Source organism: Equus caballus, chromosome X (genome assembly GCF_041296265.1).
Source record: "Equus caballus isolate H_3958 breed thoroughbred chromosome X, TB-T2T, whole genome shotgun sequence".
Taxonomy (NCBI): Eukaryota; Metazoa; Chordata; class Mammalia; order Perissodactyla; family Equidae; genus Equus; species Equus caballus.
This window is the reverse complement of record NC_091715.1, coordinates 115,693,301-115,714,832: the sequence shown is the minus strand read 5'-3', so window position 1 is coordinate 115,714,832 and position 21,532 is coordinate 115,693,301. Positions and strand designations below refer to the sequence as shown.

The 21,532-nt window shown below is 45.1% G+C and overlaps 1 protein-coding gene across 7 annotated transcripts in view; it reads left to right on the top strand.

Moving 5' to 3' along the window:
* The window catches only part of KIAA1210, a 64,467-nt gene that overhangs the window by 4,145 nt on the left and 38,790 nt on the right, over positions 1-21,532 (top strand). The window contains exons 2-4 of one of the 7 annotated variants that reach the window (XM_070258295.1): positions 15,676-15,799; positions 17,642-17,713; positions 18,705-18,775. In XM_070258295.1, coding sequence (XP_070114396.1) covers positions 18,715-18,775 — 61 coding nt within the window. In that variant the 5' untranslated portion in view covers positions 15,676-15,799; positions 17,642-17,713; positions 18,705-18,714. Of the gene's footprint in view, positions 1-9,027; positions 10,236-13,378; positions 13,470-15,675; positions 15,981-17,641; positions 17,714-18,704; positions 18,776-21,532 lie in introns of those variants that run through there. The other 6 variants (XM_023633362.2, XM_070258292.1, XM_070258294.1 and 3 more) reach the window with 6 other exon arrangements.

Here is a 21,532-nt window from a genome sequence, read left to right as displayed (position 1 = left end):
CACTCCATGTGTTCTGGGCCTGAACCTTGCCCTTCTCTCCAAGCCTGTCTTCTCCAAGCCTCTGCCATCCTAGGCTGTGGACTTCCCCTTGGCTAAGACATTGTCCTCCTGTGACCCACGGGCTAGCTCTTTGCCAAACTGACCTGTGATGTTAGGTTAGTGGGCATGGATGGATTCCTCCTGACAATGTGTATTTCAATAGGACCTGGATGCTTTTGCATCACTCTTAGGCTTGGTGGTCACCTGGGAGAGCTTGCTAGGTTAGTGGGCCCCTCACATCATGCTAGTCCGCTTTGTCTACTCTAACAGGATTCAGGGAGGTGAGGCTGAGCACTTCTGCAAAGGTACCTGACACCCGAGCAGGGAAGCACTAGTGTGAATTATGTGCCAGCCTGCTCCCTGGGCTGCAAGACCTCCCTGGTGCCCCCCAACGCGGTGCGGGCTTCTATCGGAGATTAGAGGCCACAAATATTGACTTTTTATGAGTTTCAGTTGCTGATATTCAGGGGGCCCATGCATTCTTTTTTGGCCCTGGGTAGCCCCCCGGCACCCAGACGCTGGAGGAGATCCGACCCCGCAGGTCCCTCCAGTGGTTGACAGCCTTAGGGATATCTATCTCCTAAGCCCATCTGCAACTGTTCTCCTGAACTTGGGGCCCACCTGCACCCAGGGGACAACGATGAACGTGAAGCCTGGCCCTGCGAGCTTCCAGTTGGGGAAGGCAAATACAGGCAAATTCTGCACTAGAAATGTGTAGCTGCAGCTACTCGGCGTGCCAGCTCAGACCCAGCTTCCACTCCTCACTGTAATTAAGTGTTGAATGTGGTCATTAGAGATCCCTGTGGCATTTCGCTTCCTTCCCTCCCTTCTTCTCTGCTTTTTTTTCCTTCTAGTTTTAGAAGGCTGTTAACGCCAGTTCCCTGGCAAGGCGCCCAGACTGGGTATTGCATTTGCTAACCTGCATTCACCCTGTGGCATCTGTCTGAGGCACTTTCCATTCATGAGAGCGATAGGGGAGCCGATGGAGTGGCGGGCGCCCACTCTGGGGAGGCGCTGTCCCAGGCCCCCAGCCTCACCCTCTGCCGGGGGAGGGCCAGTTCTCGGAAATTTCTTGAATAAACTATTTGCCATATTTACCAGTTTACCACAAGTTCGTCTCTTTATTTATAACATAGTTATTTAGCTCTTTGTAAAGATTCATTTAGGAAGAAATAGTTTTAAAAGCTTCCGGAGATTTCTCTGAAGATGCAGTTGACAGGTTTCATTTGGTCTTTAGCAGGATTCTAAGGAGTGTTCCATTTGTTACAAGGTTTCATTTCCTTGGGAATTTATTAAAAATGTGGAATGGCACCTTATTTCATCAGTAACCAAAATTTCAGCATTTTACATGGGAATGTTTGCAGTAGTTTATTTTGAATCCTTTGAAAGCCCATTTTCTGTCGGGCCAACTTTAGCGTCTTGGGGATTCTCTCACCAATTTCTCAAGTAGCACAATTTTTTGTTGTTTGTTATTTCTGGAAATTAGCAGCCAAAATGTAGTATGCAATGTGGTTGCTCCTGTCATTTCCTAATTGATTTTCTACTTTAACATTCTTTTAGCTTTTTAAAGTAATTCACTTCTCATCTTTCCTTCATGATTTCATAGTCATGGTTAATGGAGAGCAAATTTGGGGAACTAAGCGTACCGTACGTTATAGTAATCCCTTCTTGGCATCTCCACTCTCCTGCTGCTGCTTTGGGTGGTTGTACTCTTTCCTGAAATCTTCAATAGCTATTAAAACCAGCCATTCAACGGACACTGCTGTAAGCTATGATTCACTAGAAGAAATGAATTTTGATGAAATGGCTTGTTTTCAGAAGGCCAAGCTAAGTTAGTGAAAAGATTTGCCATTTTGGTTACTTCCAACACATATGCTAACCTTAACCCAGAGGTTCTCAGCAGGGGTGTGGGTAGCAGTTTTGCTCCCCAGGGGACATTTGGCAATGTCGAGACATTTTTAGTTGTCAAAACTAGGGGAAAGGTGTGCTGCTGACATCTAGTGGGTAGAGGCCGGGGATGCCGATCAGCATCCCACAACGCACAGAGCCCCCCACAACAAAGAATTTTCCAGCCTCAAATGTCAATGGTGTCAAGACTGAGAAACCTTGCCTTAAACTAATAACATTTTATCAAAGTAGAAGTCTGAGGACGACCCTCCTTAAGTGTTTAGACCAGCACTATCCGATAGAAGTTTTCATGGTGATGGAAATGTTCTCTATCTGTGCTGTCCAATATGAGAGCCATTTGCCACATGTGGCTATTGAGCACTTGACCGTGGCTAGTATGACTGAGGAACTGAGTTTTAAGCACACAAGGGTGCTGTTGTTTAGATTCAGTGTAAAAGTTCTGCCTTGGTGGAATTGTCTTAAATTTGGAATGAGAGCGCCTGAATTAAGGAGGTTGTACTGGAGAACAGCAGAGCCAGAAGCTGTTCACAGTGTCATGTCCTCCTCTGTCCGTCACCCAGCCAGTAATGTGGCAGGAGAGCCCGGGCACCTAAGGATGCACGGAAGCTTGGCATTTGGGGTTGGGAAACCGGAGCAGTGTAGGGACCAGCCTGGCTCCCAGGCTGCTAATGAAGGAGCAAGCCATCTGACCCAGGGGTGAGAAGAGAGCCCCTCATAGCAGCTTACAATGTGCCGTCAAATCCCCTACTGCTCGAGGGTCCAGCCACTCAGCATAGTGTCTGTCTGGCACATACACACACTGAAAATATTTGGCACCATACAGTGGGAAGAGTATGGGAGTCAGACATGGGTTTGAATCCTCACAATGCTACTTACTAGCTGTGTGGCCATGGGCGAGTACCTTAGCCTTCCTGAGCCTTAGTTGTCTCCTCTGTAAAATGGGGATAATGGTTCCTACCTCATAGCATTGTCACAAGGATTAAATCAGGTAACTGATAGGTGCATAGGTTGACCTCAGTAAATGTGAGTTCCCTTGCCACCTAATGTTGATAAACAAAGAGTGACTTTTAACCATTAATTAGTCATAAGCACATAGTAGGTGCTCAGCAAACACTTACTAAATGAATGGGTCCTCACAGTTAGCCTATGGTGAAGGTACTACTCTTAGCCCCACTTAAGAAATAAGAAAATTTAGGTTTTGAACAGTTCAGTGACTTGCCCAAGACCACAAGCTAGTGATTGACAAGAGCCAGGATTCAAACGTAGATTTGTCCAACTCCATAGCCTAACTCTTATGCAACTATGCTATTCTTCCTCCTCGGAAGGTCAAGGTGCCAGATTTCTCTTTCTGCAACAAAGGAATGTCTGCTCAGAAACTACTGGATCAGAGAATCAAGAACACTGCAGAAAGACGTGATATTGTGACATCCATACCTCCTTCATCCCACCTACTCCCTCCAGCTCCCAAATTCTGTCTCCAGGCAGGTTCATTTTATGGTAAGGAAACTGAGGCATGAAGAAAGTGTATGACCTGTCCGAGATCACACAGCTTGACAGGATCTTCATGAGTTTGAAGTTCTAGTCTTCAAAAAGCTCAGAGCCTCATAGGGAGGGAAAGAGTTTCATCTACTGGGGCCAACACTAAATGGGAGAAAATTAACAAAGGGTCCCATATTGTTAAAGCAACTTACTTGAATTTTTTAAAAAGTAAAGACATAAAACATTTTACTCATCTAATTTGAACATTTGAAACTGTGTCCTTTGTTGCAAACACAACAAGTTATTACAATATAATTCAGTTATCTACTAGGGCATGTAAGGGAGATGCTCAAAATGAGGAATGGGAACAAGGGAGGAGAAAAAGAAGAGATACAGGCATGGGAAAGTCTAGATATGCATGAGAAAAAAATTAAAAATGGTAGGCACTGTATTTCAGGAAGATTGATAAAGTCATGTTGCATTTTTTTATCAGCAAGGTCATTATCTCTTATTTCCTATCCTGGGGTCCTTATGAGCCAAGGACCAGCCCTCCCATAAGCTGTGAGTCACGGTTCTTCCCCTTTCTTCTTGCATTCAGATCTCCCCTTTCCCTAAGCCCAACTGTTCTGAAAAAGTGGAGAGGAAAGTAAATCAAAGGGACGCTTCTGAGACACATGGAGGTTGGGGAAAGGAAAGGGTCCCAGGCACATCTGCCTGTTCACATATTTTTTAAGATTTTATTTTTCCTTTTTCTCTCCAAAGCCGCCCCCCCGTACATAGTTGTGTATTTTCAGTTGTGGGTCCTTCTAGTTGTGGCATGTGGGACGCCGCCTCAGCATGGCCTGATGAGTGGTGCCATGTCTGCGCCCAGGATTCAGACTGGGGTAACCCTGGGCCGCCGAAGTGGAGCGTGCGATCTTAACCACTCGGCCATGGGGCCGGCCCCTGACTGTTCACATTTTGAGCAGAGCCCAGGAGATAAGGCAGGAAAAGTCTACTCTCCTGAGTTTGCATAAAGCATACAGACAGAGGTTTCTGCATTGGCTCACTATTGATTTGTGACACTTGGAGAGAGTCTCCAGAAGCCCTTTAAGGGAATGAGATGGGGGAAAATCCCCACTAAACCTCCATTGCCTCTTTTTGAAGGACATACTTTTACTTTTACACGTGAGGAATGTTTGTTTCTTCTGTGCCTGTGGCTCCAGAAGCCAAGTGTCAATGATCCAAAGACCCTATTTCATGCAGAAATGGCCTATGTTTGCTTGTTCAGAGTTGGAGGAAAGACGAAACTCTCTGGGAGGAGGTAGGTAGTTCTCTGATAGGGATGAACTCCTGATTTGAAAAGAGTTTAGAGAAATTTCTTTTTGAGGGGAAGAAAGAATGAGTGGTGAAGTTTAAGTCAAATCTCCTGTAACCCTGTGCTGTTTTTGGTTTGTTTTTGGTGAGGAAGATTGGTCCTGAGCTAACATCCATCACCAATTCTCCTCTTTTTGCTTGAGGAAGATTGGCCCTGAGCTAACCTCTGTGTCAGTCTTCCTCTATTTTGTATGAGGGATGCCAACACAGTGTGGCTTGATGAGCAGTGTAGGTCCACAACTGGGATCCAAACCCGCGAACCTGGGCCACCGAAGTGGAGCACGCTGAACTTAACCACTATGCCACCGGGCTGGCCCCACCCTCTGCTTTTTTTAAATGGGAAAAAATAGCTTAGGTTTCTAAACAATCTGAAAGTAGGAGAGTTTCTGAAAATGTCGACAGGCTTCAGAAGTGCCTGCTCTGGAGGCTGGGTCCCTACTGGCTTGACACAGGACCAATAGGGGTCTCCGGGGATGAACTGGGAACTCTGAAAGATTGTCTCAGTGAATCCTAGAATCCTAGAAAGCCTGAGCTAAAAGGAACCCTAGACTTCAAGTCTAGTCCAATCCCTTGGTTTTTAGGTGAGGAAACAGAGGCCCAGAGAAAGAACTTGGTGTGCCCAAGGCCTCACAGCTAGTTAATAGCAGAACTGAGGTGTCAACTCTCCGAAAGTTGCTATAGGGCCTCATTAGAGGGTCAAGTCTCAGAGATGTTTATTAGAAAAACAAAATATCTTCCTTTGTGGTGACAATTCTCTCTAAATATCATTCAAGTTGCTTTTTCTTCACCACCCTTGCCCAGCCATCCATTTCTTGTGGCTTCCCATTTCAGCCTTTCTGTTCCAGTCATGTCCAGTACCCAATTTGATTTACAGCAGTGTTTCCTCAAAGCGGGGAGTTTGGACTCTTTGCCTTAGAATCATTTGACAGCTTATGGAACATGCAGATCTCTGGGCCCCGCCTCCAAAGAAGAATCAGAATCCTTGGGGATGAGAGCCAAGGAGTCAGTGATTGTTATATAGGGTGTTTACTTACCGTCTTCCTCCTGGAACTCATTTCTTATACCATTGTCCATATCTGTAGCAGTAGTTTTCAAAAACCCTACTATTTATTGAGCACTTACTTTGTACCAGGCTCTGTGCTGTTTTTCACACATTATCTCATTGATTCCTCAGATGCTGGCTGAGTGCTTCCCATTTACTCTCAAGTGGATAACAGAGCAGTATCCAGCTGGGAGAAGGGGCCAGGCCCCTCCCACCCCCAGTTAAGTGCTCCTCCCGGGCGCTACTCCCAATGTGGCTTTTTATTTTCCTAAGCTATTCCAACTAGGGGTTCTTGAACCTTAAAGTTTAAGGAAGCCCAATAGATTTCTGCTCTCCTGGTTCTCGCTGCCACTTTTCCCTTGAGGTGGTTACCCTAGTGGGAAGAACTTTTTGCACATCATTTACTTCTTCAAAGTGGCAATCCTATTCCTTTCCCTGCCTAGCAATGACATGGGTTGAATGAGGAATGAGTGAGAGAATTCTTTGAGCGGTGCATGTTGGGATGCTGTCTGCTTCTGTGGCCTAAAGTGAACACCGGAGGAGGGTACCAGGAATCTCCTTTCTGCACTTGGCCCTCTGGGCCTTTCTCTCCTCCCCTACTAGCTGCCTTCTAGTCTGGCCCAGCTCCACGCTCTTTTTCAGGTGGCCCTTCTTTCTCTGCCCTCTTGGTGTCCTGTCTAGTCCTAGGCCCTGGGGCACTCCATTTTCCAATCCATTGTTATCTGGTGTCCCTTGTCCTGAAGACTCCTTCCTGTGGCCTGCCAATATTACTCCAGAAGCTTCTTTTCTAGGCACTGGACCAAAGAGGTACAAGAGTCTGGTGTGAGAGCAGACTTGACCCTGGGCAAAAGGGCTATAAATGAGCCAGGTGCTGCCCATACTTCATTGCCCCAAGTGCATCATTCTGGCCAGAGTCCTCAGGCTCTTCCTGGTCACTCAGAGTTTGTGGCTGTCATCTGCCCCCTCTACCCTAATCCTCAGCTCACCTATGCTGACTCTCAGTGCCTCAGTGCTCAAGCTGTCACCAAACTTTTCTGCCTAGCAAAAGGTGGGCACAGTGGCTTAGCAGTTAAGTTCATGCCCTCCACATCAGTGGCTCGGGGTTTGCTGGTTCCAATCCTGGTGCAGACCTACACATCGCTCATCAAGCCATGCTGTGGCAGGCATCCCACATATAAAGTAGAGGAAGATGGGCACAGATGTTAGCTCAGGGCCAGTCTTCCTCAGCAAAAAAGAGGAGGATTGGCAGCAGATGTTAGCTCAGGGCTAATCTTCCTCCAAAAAAAAAAGGCCCATCTTAAGGTGGGCTTCCTCTACCAGACCTTTCATGATTACTCCAGCCTACACCGAGAGGTCCTTTTTAGTCTCTTTTGCTGCTTTAAATGGAGCTACCCACAAAAGCATCCTCTAGGACCTCCTGTGGCAAGACAGCCTCCTATCCTCCAATTCTTCAGTCCGCTTTTCCCCTTCACTCTCACCTTCCCTTGTTCTTTGCCCCCATTGACACCTAGATCTCAGCTCTCTAGCCTTGCTTTGCTGCTTCCTGCCCAACTTGGCTTTGCCATGTATTTTGGACATACTTCTCTGGCTTAACCTTGGCCCTCTGCCTCCTTTCTGCCCTCTAGCCCCCTGTGTGACACATGCAAGCAACGCACACTCCAGCTTCCTGTTTCCTGACTCTTGGGGCCCACAGGCCCCTCATGTAGATAGTCAATACCCTCAAGTTTGGCCTTTGGGTCCTTGTTGTGAAATGAATCCTTGTCATAAAATATCATAAGAGAACACATGATAATTTTGTTTTACTTCCTCATTTTTACATATATGGGAACTGAGGCCTAGCGAGGAGCTATGACTTGGGCAAGGCCCCAAGGATAATCTATTGGGAGGGTAAAATCAGGACCCAGGCCTTCTGATTCCTAATCAAGCACTGTTCTTGAATTTTTCGTGTGTGCTTTTTTCTTTGTAATCAAGCAGTGGGTCATCTTAGTGTAGCGCTCATGGGTTCTGGAGTCACCTGCCTCTGTTCAAATCCTGCCTTCACCATGCATTTGCGTGGGACCCTGGGCAGTTACTTGGCCTTTCAGTTTCCTGATCTACAAAATAGAGGAGGAGGAAGAATAATCCTACCTCATAGAACTTCTCTGAGGATTAAACGAAATGGTGCATGCAAAACACTTCAAACAGTGTCTACACATATTAAATGTCCAGGAAATGTTAACTATTTTATTTGGTCATCACCTCTATAGCGCCTAAAACAGGTCTGAGTGCATAGTAGGTCTGCAATAAAGACTTTGGCGTACTAAAGAGAGAGGCCCTGGGAAATAATGTTCTGACTTTGCTGTCTGGTTCAAGGGAAATGATTCTAATGGTGGGTATTTTAGTTCATGTAGAAAGAGAGCACAATGCCATGGCTGGTGTAAGGGGAGAGACTTGAAGCCCAGGGAACCTTTGGGTAATTCTTCGTGCAACTCCAGATAGGCGGCTGCCTCTTTGCCTGGCTGCAGGGCTGTCTATAGGGTTAAGGGCTAAGGAAGTCTGAGAGCTTAAAGGCTCTCAGATAGAACCTTGACTGAGGGTGGCCAGGGCCCTCAGATTCTTGGAGGCATTTTTATTTCAATGGGCAAGTACCCCTTGGGGACAGCAGCATCACCTCTCCTTAGACCCATTCTCTCCCTGTTAAGCCACAGTTCACTCTGAGACCGCTCTCTGTTGCACCCCAGAACTGAGAGACCAAAGGCTATTTATCATAACCATGAGGTCATGTAGAGATTGCCTCCCCCGGACCCCACCATGTGGGCTAAGGGGCCCTAAGATGAAGCGAAAAAGTTACAAGTTGCCTTCACAAAAGGCACAGATAATTCAGCTTGGGATAGGGGCACATTCTTGTGGCCTGGTTCTCTTCCTCTCTCTCCCCTGCCTCCCCTGCCAGGGAATGACTGCTGGTTGTTCTTTAACCTCATTTACATGTACATCTCAACTTTCTAGCCTCGCTTTGCTGTGTCCTGCCCAGCTGCTCTCCTAGCAGCCTTTTGAATTCTAAGTCCAGGAAACATCTGTGTCAGAGCCCGCAGAATCTAACCAGCCACGTGGAATTCACACCCTGCACCAGCACCGTCACCCCCTTTTTTTCTTCTTTTGCCTTTTTCCCTTCCTTGGAGATTTTCCCCCTGCCCCCAACTGATGGATTATTGACTGCTAGGAGCAGTAATAACCACAACCACGACAAATACATAATAAAATAAAAAGCCTCAGACACAGTCTCTGGGGGTGGACTTGAAAGCTGGTGGAGAGTTTGGAGCCAAAGCTCCTGGTCCCCAACACACACTTAAAGCTGTGAAATCCATCCTCAGGGTACCTTGACTCAATTCTGGCTCTTCCTTGAGTCCCCCAGGGTCATGCTTCCTGCTCCCCTTGCTGGTACCCCACTTCAGCCTGGCCGCCTGAGGGGCCCACGCTACAGACCTATCCCATTTAATATTTTGCGATCTCTGATCACAATATACGTGTCCAGTGAGCCATTTTTGGAAGGACTCTTCATTGTTAAAATGATCAATGAATCTTTGCAAAGATGTTAGAGGCTGATAATGACCTGGCGGGTTATCCTATTTTCATGTCCTGTAATAGGCCAGTCCGTGAGATTCTCTGGGGCAGGAGTGGATGTGCATTTAATACTTACCAGATTTTGCCAGGTTAGGAGGGAGCAAAGAGTAGTGGTCAAATCGTGGGCTCTGAAATCCACTAGAACTGAATGTGAGTCCTGGCTCTTTCACTTACTACTTACACGACCTTGCACAGATAACCTAAAACTGAGTTTTTAGGTTTGCTCATCTGGAAAATGGGGATGGAAATAATAAAAATAAAATCACAACACCTACTTCATAGGGCTCTTGTGAGTATTAATGAAGTAATGCGTGTAAAATCATTTTTCACAGTGCCTGCTTGGCACAGAGTAAGAACTCAACAATTTTATTCCTTGTATTTATCATGTAATATTAATTGCGCCTGACTGCAAAAACAGAGCCTTTAATCCTGGGATATTTGGGTTGGCAAGACAGAATAGGACTTCTCATCAGCTAGGCTTTGAGGCTGCTAAAGAGATGGCAGAAAGAACCTTTTAGACCAAGTTCTTTGCCTTCTTAACTGCGCGCCCCCGAGGATCTAAGGTGTTAGGGGTGGTGTGAGTTGGGTCTTTCTGAGCCTCTGCTGGATTATTACTCTGGGGGAGAGATGCAATGATGCAATGGGGAGGAAGGGAAGGCAGGACTGGAGGTGGAGCTAAAGACCTTTTAAGTGGAAGCGCTAGAGGAGGAAAAGGCACAGCAAAGGAAAAAGAAGAAAGAAGAAGACGAGGAGGAGGAGGAGATGGAGGAGAAGCTGCAGCCAGTATGACTGCTGTAGCTGCTTCCCTGAGGTGAGGAGTGGGCCTTCCTGGTTGCTGTCTTCTCCTAGTAGTGGAATGTAGCCCAACAGAAATTTTGAGCAGTCTTCTACCCAAGATAACCTATTCTTTTGAGGTTGCCTCCAGTCTCCAGGACGAGGACATGCTCCCTGGATGATGATCAGGGTGCTAAGAGGTATTCCTGACAGGAGGTTCCCTGTGCTAGGGAAGTGGTGGGTAGTAGGCTTTCATTTTTCTCTGACCTCCTAGAGTGGAAGAAAGGCCTGGGTGATGATTACTCCAGAGCAGGTATCTGAGGCAGGGGTCCCCTAGAGCATGTTTGGGTATCTGCTCAATGGTTCTGGTGGTCAAATGCCCATGCCCATGGGTGAGTGTATGGAATGTAGAGAGGTGACCCACTATTCCTCATATGTCTTCCTACTGACACCCATGGGCATTTTGAGGGTTGGCTGTGCAGAAGTTGCTGAAGATGTCTTTTCATATAATGTGCTACCAAAGCCACACAGCAGTTTCTGCTTTGGGCAGATATACACCCAGGGCTCTCAGAGCCAAGAGAAATGACCATCAAGATTGTTCTCCTCTAGAGCCAGCCCTGATGGTCTAGTGGTTAAAGTTTGGCACACTCTGCTTCAGCGGCCTGGGTTTGCTTCCCAGTTGTAGAACCGCACCACCCGTCTGTCAGTTGCCATGCTGTGGCAGTGGCTCACACAGAAGTACCAGAAGAACTTACAGTTGTGATGTACAACCATGTACTGGGGCTTTGGGGAGAAAAAAAATATTGTTCTCCTCTATTCAGGATACCATGAGGGCGCTCACATCTGCTCTTAGGAGCGGAAGTCAACAGAAGTAAGAGGTAACTTACTAGAGGTAACTAGTCAGCCTCGAGCCTGCTGCGAGCTGCTGCTGCTCTTGGCCCCTGCTAGGAAAATGCCAGTCATGCTGACTCCCTTGGAAAACTCTCATTTTTTGTATGGAAGTAGCTGTTTCCTGGGTGGAACTTGGTATTAAACCCTTACCACCCTAAAGAATTCTACCAATTAGTGGGGTGACTGTCCACATCAGAGCCATCCTGGCTACCGGTGGGCTTGTGGAGTGGGACTTCTGGAGCTCGTTGTGTGATTTAAGGAGCAGCCCTCTCCACCATGGAGTCCAAGGGCTGCTTTTCAAGAGCTGGCTGAACCTCAGCTGCCCCCCTGCCAAGCTCATGTGAGAAAAAAGAAGACGGGGGAGTGATCACAGGCTCCTCTCCCCTGGAGGTTAGCTTATTTTTCAGTTAATAAGGGGAATGGGGACCCTTTCTGATATTTTCATTTCAGGGGGAGCCCAGGTTCCTCAATGAGTTGGCTTCCTGGCAGCAGACACTTCCTCTAGAACTAGCTGGGCAGTTTCAAGGAGAAAGGCACTCGCCATCATTCTCTCCCACAAGCCATGCCTCGGAATGATCAACTCCAGGGCTCTTCATCCACCAAGTGGCAGATACACACACCCCTGGCCTAGGGCACAGAGTATAGCAATAGTTGGAAAGGAGTTGGAAACATCCTCCTGGGGTAGGGAAAGCCATCTCAAATAAGGTGAGCCTTCAGGGGGCTTTTGTTCTAACGTTGTGGCAGGGCCTAACCTGCTTGGCTGACAACTCGCTTGAGAGAGTAGCAACTTATGTTTCTTCAGAAAGAAGTGTTTGTGATGGGGTGGGCTGGGGTCAGGAGCAAGCCAGTCTCCTCACGGGCTTCTTACCAAGTTCTGTGTTGCAACTTACATGATTCGAAACCTATTCCACTTTTGGCTTCTTCTTCAATTAGCAGCTGGGGCCTGTAGGACTTGTATTCATTTTCTTTTGCTGTGTAACAAATGACAAAAATTTTAGTGTCTTACAACACAAATTTACTATCTCTCAGTTTCCACGAGCCAAGAGTCTCGGCATTGGTGTAGCTGAGTCCTCTGCTTAGGGTCTCACAAGGCTGTAATCAGTGTACCAGCCAGGGCTGAGGGCTCATTTGAAGTTCCAAGTTATCTTCCAAACTGACTCACTGTTGGCAGAATTCAGTTTTTTGAGGCTGTAAGGTTAAGGTCCCTCCTTTTTTGATAACTGTCAACCAAGGGTTATTCTCAGCTACTAGAGGCCAACTGCCCTTTCTTGCCATGTGGTCCTCTCCACAACATGACAGTTTGTTCCTTCAAAGCCAGTGGGAGAGTATCAGCTGCACTTCGAATCTCTCTGAATTCTATATCTGACCTCTAGACACTCTTTTATAAGAGGTCACCTGATTAAGCCAGGCCCACCCACACTCAAGGTGAGGGGATTTACAGAGCATGCACACCAAGGGGGCCAACAAACTTGGGGGCCATCTTAGAATTCTGCCTACCACAGACTCTATGAAAAGCATTTCATGCTATCAGATTATTTTTTTTTAAACGAGGCCAGCTGCTTTCCATTAGCATACCCCACTCTGGGAAGACAGCAAAGCTCTCAAGCAAAGTCTTCTGAATCCTTGAACGTGAACCAGGCTGTGGTTTAAAAATTTCAACGACCTTGGAAGATAGGCTGTTTCCCCTTGTTTTTTCTCTTTTTTTCCCCTAGAGCCCTTGTTCAGCCCTCAAGTAAGACAGTCTGAGGAGGAAAAGGCAGCTCTGGGGCTTAAGCATCTGGGGGCCAAGAGAGACAAGCAAGCATTTAAATAATGACTGATCATGAAACTTTATATCTCTGCTGGGCCAAACTTCTTGATGACCAGTATGCCATGACTTTATGCTCCTTGGAAGTGATTCTGAAGGCCTCCCATCATTTACTTACATTGTTTCCTCTTTCCTTACTCAGCTTACCAGCTTTTTCATGAATTTCATGCAGAGGGGTCTTTTACCCAAAGTGTGTCTCAAATTGTCCCCATATGTTTAACAAATGGGATCGCTTTTGCCACTGATTCCTACTTGTCAGAGCAACTCCCTGCCCCCACCCCCCGACTCCTGCATTCATCCATCCATAGAAATGCGCAGTGAGCACCTTCTCTGTGCCTGGATCATGCTGGGTGCTGGTGACATCCGGATAAGCAAAATGTGCTCCGTGTCTTCAGGATGACATCAGCTGTGACAGAGGCGTGTGCAAAGGGCCGAGAGCATGGGACGTGGGTGGTCGTCTTTGATCTGGGTCTTGAAGAATGTGTAGGATTTCAAGGATGTGGAGATTAGGAAGGTGGTGTTCTGGGCCAAGTGGACAGCCTGTGCAGAGTACAGAGGATGCGAAAGAACACGGTGTGTTTAGGGAATGACTGGTGATTCAGGGAGACCAGAACATGGGGGTGTGAGTGGGGGTGGATGCTGGTAGAATGGAGGGGACAGGGAACATCAGCTTGTGGAGGGCTTGAATGTGAAGAACTCAGCTTTCATCCTGCAGGCAGCAGGAAGCTGGTAAACTAAGCAGGGGAGGCTTGTGGTCAGATTGGTATTTTAGAGAGAACATTGTGACTTGTTTTGAGATACCAGTGAGATGACAGTAGTTTTTGCAAAATATCATAAATAAAAGTATAGACGAGAGGAGGCAGGCCCAAGGCCACTATTAAAGAGCCCTGGTGTGATTAAGAACAAGTTTACTTTAAACTTATATTAGCCGTAATGAGACACATGGAAGATAGACAGTGATGCCTCTATGAGGAGATGCTTGGGAGGCAAAGCTCTGGTTACTAAAGTCAGCCTGAGGGCAAAGGGAAAGAAGTTTTACCAATGGTGGTGGCTGTAAAGTTGGAGGAAGCAGGGCATCTGTTCCTAAAACCTCCTCCCTGGGGGTTCAGGCCTAGCCCAGCTGGATGGGACTCCACACCCAGGGTCCTTGTGGCTGGGACACCTGGGAATGGACTCTCTGCACCAAGGACAAGAGGGGCCAAGAGTGCTTGATTCTGCACGGGTGAATAACCTAGGGGTGGGGCCCACCTTGCTGGGAGGGAAGGCAGGCTCTGCTAAGTTGGGAAACAAGGAGGTTCCCTCCCCAAGACAAGTCTTCCTCTGCCTCCTATAGCATGCCTCTACTTCTGAGAAATTGCTGACTGCAAAGATGGTTCTTCCACTACTTCCTCTTCTTTTATTGAATTTAGGCATTCATTCAACAAACACTTATTGAGTGCCTGCTATTTGCCAGGTACCATTCTAGGTACTGGGAGATCCAGTGATGAACAAAGTAGACAAAGCCCCTGCTCTTATGGAATTTACATTCTAGTAGAGGAGACAGACAAGAAACCAGTAATTACATTAATATAGAATATAATTTTGGGTAGTGATGAGTGCTATGAAGATGTTAATAAAGGATACTGGCAGTGGAGAGAGACTGGGAGGGCTTTAACTAGGATGATCATGGAGTTCCTCTTTGGGAGGTAATATCTGAGCTGACTTGAATGCTACAGAAGAGTCAGCCTTGCGTTTAGCTGGGGAAAGAGCCCTCCAGGCAGAGGGAGCAGCAAATGCAAAGATCCTGAGATGGAAAGGGGCTGGGTGTGCTGGGGATGAGGAAGAAGGCCAGTGAGGCTGGAGTGGAGGGAGAAAGCAGGAGAAAGAACGGGAGAAAGAGGGAGAAAGTAACAGGGTTGGTGGTCGGGGGGGCTTGTGTGTGGGGCCACATTACCTAAGGCCCAGGGTAAGGAGCTGGGATTTGCTGAATGTGATGGCAAGCCACTGGGGTTTTGAGCAGGGGGCTGACATGACTGATGTGGCTGCTGTCTGGAGAACAGGGAGGCAAAGATGGAAGCAGGGAGACCAGTTAGGTTGTTGCTGTGATCCAGCAATTAGATAATGATGGCTCAAACACGGCAAGAAATGGTTGCATTACAGAAAGACGTTGAAGGAAGAGTCACGAGATGTACTGTTGGACTAGATGTGCCATGTGAAGGAAAGAGAGGAATCAATGACTCCGAGGTTTTAGTCTGAGCATCTGGTTAGTGGCATTTCCTGAGATGAGGAAAGCTGGGCGAAGGAGTGAGTGTGAGGGGAACCAAGAGCTTGATGTGCGCTGTTAGGTGGAGATGTTGACTAGGCAGTTGGTTATAGGAATATGGTGTTTAGGGAAGAGGTCCAGTCCAGAGATAGAAATTTTGGAGTCCGGAGTGTATAGAGAGTATTTAAAGTCTGAATGGGATCATCCAGGATATGGGAGCCACCAGCCACATGTGACTCTCGAGCACTTGAATTGTGGCTAGCCCCAATTGAGATGTACTGTATATGGAAAATACACACACAAGCTTTCAAAGACTTAGTATGAAAAAAAGAATGTAAAATATCTCATTAATGTTATTTTTATAATGATTACATGTTGAAATAATATTTTGGTTCTGTTGAGTTAAATAAAATATATTATTAAAAGTCACTTCACCTGTTTCTTTTTGCTTTTTTAAATATGGCTACTAGAAAATTTAAAATTACTTACGTGGCTTGCAATTGTGGCTCACGTTAACATTTCTATTTAATGGTGTAGGTCTAGGAAATGATTGTAGAAAAAGAAGAGTGCCAAGGACAGAGCCCTTGGGTGCTACAACATTTCAAATTCACGGAGAAAGGAAAGTTCCAGCAAGGGAGATTGAGAAGGAACAGCAAATGAGGTAGGAGGAGAATTAGGGGAGCGGGGTGTTCGGAAGGGCAAGTGATAAAATTATTCAAAAAGGAAGGCGTGTCAGATGCTGCTGGGACATCGTGTAACCGACAGTTGGATTTAACGAGAGCAGTTCTGTTTAGAAGCCTGAATGGAGAGAGCTCAAGAGGATAAGTGAAGCCATAAAGGCAGTAAGTACAGATCACTCTCTTGAGTTTTGCTTTAAAGAGATGCAGAGAAACGGGATGGAAATAGGAAGAGGATTTCGAGACAAGAGGAGCTTTGTGTGTTTTGTTGTGGGTTTTGGTTTGTTTAGAGGGGGAGAAAGCTCAGTTGATGGTGGCGCTGTCCTCAGGGCCCTTAGGATTCAGTTGGGGAAATAGGGCAAGAGTGCTGTAAAGAATTGGAGACAGGCTAAACTCAAGAGTTAGTGAAATCCAAATCAGTGCTTCTATTAGTGCTTCTATTAGTGCTATTAGTGCAAATTATTGATTCTATTAGTGCTCTAGGGATGCAGATGCCACCAAGATGCCCTCTTTCTTTGTTCTCTCCTTTGTCTTTCATGTTTTTCTCTTCGTTTGTTGTTTTTCTTTTTCTACCCTTAACAGGTGTGGGTCAAGGACAAGGTTAGCCTACTGTGGCCTGGTGTTTTGGAAAACAGGCTCCTTTTCCACGGACTTCTCTGAAGCTCAGAGACAGTTTATTTCCCCAGTGTCTAGAAAGCCTCTTGAGTGCAGGGGCAGGCGTGCTGCCATGTTTATTAAGATAGCCCAGGATCTCACCAGTCATGTGAATTGCTCCTAGCCCAAGGAATTCTCCTCTTCTCCCTCTGGATTTCTGAGGGGGTTCTGAATTTCCCTACCCTTTGACCGTTCCAGATCTCCAGATGGAACTTGTGTGTGTGTGTGTGTGTGTGGTGATTAGTGAGCATTGTATGGACCTGAGGTTAAGTCATCTTCAGGCAGAATTGTGATATTGCTCATAGAGCTTAAGTGACTTGAACAAAGTGTCAATACCTTTCGGCCAAAGCCCACCAGTAACATACTTGTCATTGAACGAGTTGGGTTGTACTTATTGCAGCGAGAAGGAACACACACCGAGGGGAACCATAGGACTTCTCAGTGATAGGATCTGAAGCCATCTTGACACCAGGGCCTGTCAGCCCTCATTGCGGTTTGGAAGCTTTTGCTTTCCAAGGTCTCAGTCACTCTTGCTGGGTGACCTCTCAAGTTGGCCTTAACCTCAGAGCCTATGGTCACCCTTCTCTGCCTCCAGAGTTGTATCAGGGGCTTATGGCTAGAGAGCAGCACAAGATGGGCTTGGAGCCCATCTATAAAATAGCAATGGCAGCTTGACTATATCTGGGAGCAGAGCACATCTAGGGTGGTGAGGGCACCCCAGAGCCTACTTAACCCCTCTTGATGGTACTTGAGTCAGTCACATCAAGACCCCAGGGGGAGCTATTATGAGGGCAGTCTCTGCATGCCTCTGTACTGCCCTCCTTTGGTGTATGAATGTAACACCCTTTGTCTGGATTAAGGTGCTCATCAGATCCCCCTCCCCCTCCCAAACTCCCATTAAAAATGTCAGCATTGATTTATAAAGGTTTGATTGTCAACTGACAGGCTTCCCCAGACCTGTCATCCCTCGCTTTTGCTAGAAGGCTGGATTGAATGGAGATTTATAGTTGACTATCACTTGATTATCGGCACTAATGGAAAAGAGCACAAGGACAGATAACTCCCCCATGACATAGACTCAGAGTCGTGGGAGAATTATCCTTTTGATGATTGTTTTGGTTGTTTCCCATTTTTGGCTATTTAAAACAATGCTGTGATAAACATTCTTGCAGGTCTATTTTTGTGTACAAGTGTGAGTATATCTACAGGGTAAAGTTTTAGAAGTGATGCTACTGGATCAAAAGGTATGTGCATTTTTAGAATTCTGATATTGTGAAATTGCTCTTCAGAGAGCGACTGACACTCCATAATGTATGAGAGTGTCTATTTTGCCCATCCTTTTCAGCAATGGAACATCATCAAAATTAAAAGTTTTTTGACAATCTGATAGGTGAAAATGTTAACTTGCTGTTTTGATTTGCATTTCTTTAGTTCTAAGCGGGCCTGAGCTTTGCTTTATGTGCTTATTAACTATTTCTATTTCTTTTCCTATAAACTGGCTGTTGTATCCTTTGCCCCCTTTTATATCGAGTTGTCTTTTATTGATTTATATGCACTCGTGACAAATTAAGAAAATTGGTCCCTACATCTGTATTTGTTGCAAGTATTGTTTCCTAGTTTTTTTTCTGTCAACTCTACTTTTTTTGGCTAAAAGTTTAAATTTTTTATGTATTCAAATATCTCAATCTTTTCCTTTATGGCTTATCAATACAATTTTGTCTGCCTGGGCACACCCATGAATAGTAACGGGCCTCCAAATCTAATGGGCCCAACACAAAGCAATAGATCAGGACTTTTACATTTGTCTTTTTTTTTGATAACAGCTTTATTGAGATATAATTCACATCCTATACAATTCACCCATTTAAAGTATATAAATCACTGCTTTTTAATATATTCAAAGATTTGTGCACCCATCACCACAATTAATTTTAGAACATTTTCATCACCTCAAAAAGAAACCCTGTACTCTATCTCTCAAAAAAAAAATCCCCTTATCCCTAAGCAAGACACCTTCTGTGTCTACATATTTGCCTATTCTGGACGTGTCATATAGATGGAATCCTTGTCTTTTTTAAGGAAGAATAATTCTCTTTAATGGCAATTCCCTTTGTATATCTTTTCTTGAATAGTTTAAGAATCTAACTGAAGGATAAAGGGTAGGGTAAAATGATTGTGTTATGTCCTGGATATCAAATGATGCTCTGCTTTTTTTTCCTCTGGATTTTCTTTCAGTGCTCTTACCATGGCTGAATCCCTAAGTGAAGTTTCTCGCTGTCTGGAAGTTCTGGAGGCCAGTGATGAGAGTAAGTACCCCAATAAAGTCTTGATAACTAGAACTAGATTTGTTTACTGTGTTTAGCCTCTGGGAAAAAGAGTCGAGTCACAAGAAAAGAAGTTCATGTCAGATTTCTAATAAGAGTAGATTCAGGCCACGTTTACTTTTCAGTCTTCTACCTCTTCTCTTTCATCTCCAACTCGGACAGACAAGAGGTTTGTCTGAGGCCCTGCAGTCTTCTTTGGGGATGGTTACCACGTTCTGCTTACTAAGGCAGGGGGAGTATTTCTGCTTAATCAGAAAAAAATCAGAGCAGGCCATAATCTGAGAGATTCAACTAGGGTTTTACCGGAGAGAGCAATTCAGGTTTAACCAACAGGTAGATACATTTGTAATTCGAAGAGTAAAGAGAGGAGAGAAACAAAAGTCCACCACAGGCTTCTGTTACGTAGCATTCAATGGACAAAAATTCTCTTTTTGCAAAACTTACTCAGGTGTGTATTCATTGCCTAAATTGTAGTGCCACCTATGAGTGATAGGTGACCGTGAGTGGGATAATAGAAAGGGAGGCAAAAGTCACTAAATAATGATAAGCTTTATTGACACCGAAAAACAAAAAGACAACCAACAAATGAAAAACAGAAACAAAGGAATCTTAAGACATAAAATGAGACCTTGAATTGAAAGACAACTGAATTGAACAGTTCACTGGGTTGTTCTTCAAGTTGTGCTGAGTTTCCTCTGCAGTGTGTGGTGCAGAAAGCTTGCTCCGGAAGGACAGACAGAGGGGAACCTTCTTGTGGTTTCTCAGAGGCCTGACTTCACGGATGATGTGGGGTGGGGAATGCTGAGCCTGGTGCATGGATCCTTGAGGGCAACCCCAGGTCAACGAGCAGCCAATCCACACTGTGTGGTGGTTGCTATCTCTTGCTGCCCCCCCAGCCCAGCTCTCCACCAACAAAGCTATACCACCACCATACTCAGAGCTCCCGCACAGGAAGGAATGGAAACACTCTTTTCCTTCTAGTGCCCGTAGTTGAAAGAGACACACATTCCTCAAGGTATTTTGAATCCTCATGGAAAAATAAGTTGTTGTTTCTCCACAGAAAAAATGGAAAATTGGGGGGAAGTTGGAATATATGCCTACTTAATTTTTAGCACCTGTTACAGTGCTAAAGTCACTCACTAGTCATTTTGTTAATTTCGAACATAAAAATGTGTTAATGAATAATTTTGTTTGCTCATACATCCTTATGTTTGGTACAGTCAGTTTTACAGCCTGAAAGGTTTATTAGACGTGTTTTTATTCAGTTATTGTTTCCAAACACTCAGAGCATAAAGTTGTTCCCCTTTCAGAAGGCCAGAAGGAGAGCCACCTGTCAAGAATCAATAAATCTTATTCCTTCTGTTTGAAGAACAGCATGCTCCTTCCTGTTTGTGAGAGGACACTGCCCACTGTCATGTTGGTAGCTTGAAATGGCCGGGGTGGGAGTATTTATACCACAGAAATAGGCAAATACTACAAATAAGGGCATTTTCCCCAGAGATCCAATGATAAACATTTTCCAGCAAAAAATGGATTATAGTAATTAGTATAGTATAGTCATCAGGATTTTCCATAAAAATCTCATTATTTCATAGATTTTAGAAATCATTTGAGGGTGGGGGGATTAAGAGAGGAGCCCAGAGAGCAAAATATGGATTATTTTAGACTCAGCCTACTCTGTACTGTAGACTTTTCAGCACTTTCACGGTGACCCATCACAGTAGTTCTATGTGGTCAAACATCATTTTAAATATTTTATTATCATAAAAATTAGTTTAATTTTTTCTGAAAAAAATTAAAGAAGGGAACTTGGGAAAATAGATGTTTCCTGTTGTATCTTCATGTTTTATTCTTTTTACCTCTAGGTAGAATTGACAAGTTTGTCTCAACCGTGACCCTACATAGGTACATCCTAGTAGATGAGAAATGGCCCAAGTCATTTAAAACTGAAATTACTCAAATGGTGATTATCAAGCACACAGTCCTACTGTTTTCTTTCATTGCCCTACCCCATGCTGCTTCCTGCTTCTAATCATGTATATTTTAGAGTTCACTATTGAGTTATACATATGGAGCTGCTTCTCCTTATCTATAGATAGATAAATTTAGATACATAGAATTGATAGATCAATTCTACAGATAGAATTGAATCTGGTCTTAATAAACAAGTAATTATTGATTCCTTAGTACTAGTTCACATTTATTAGCTCTTGCTACATGCCAGATTCTATGCTAAGCTCTTTACCTACATTATTTACAACTTACATCAACCCCAATAAGCGTCAGTGTTTAAATTATAGGATGCTTAAGGATGACTCTGCTGAGTGATCTCAATTTAAGGGAATTGACAAGCTGTGTTGTCATTGTGCACCCCTCAATGGACTCAGTTGTCCCTCGAGTGTTACTGCATGCCTTGCACTGTGCTAGTTGCTAAAGGGGCTGCTAAAGAGGAGCTGCCTACAGCCTTGATGGAGGAACAGTAGCTAAGACATAGAACTGTATCTTATTCCTTTCTCATTGATACCCCAAACATAGTAAGTGCTTGATCTTAATAAATATTTATTGAATAGATGAATGAATGAATGCACAGACTAGCAATCAGTTGTAAAACTTGTGGTGCCAACAGTCAAGTTTTAGGTATGCAGAGAGAAGTGTGAATTGTAGTGATTGGTGGGGAACTGGCCTTAAGGCAGGCCTTGAAGTTTAGAAAGCTTTCTACTAGGCAGGCCCAGGGGGAAT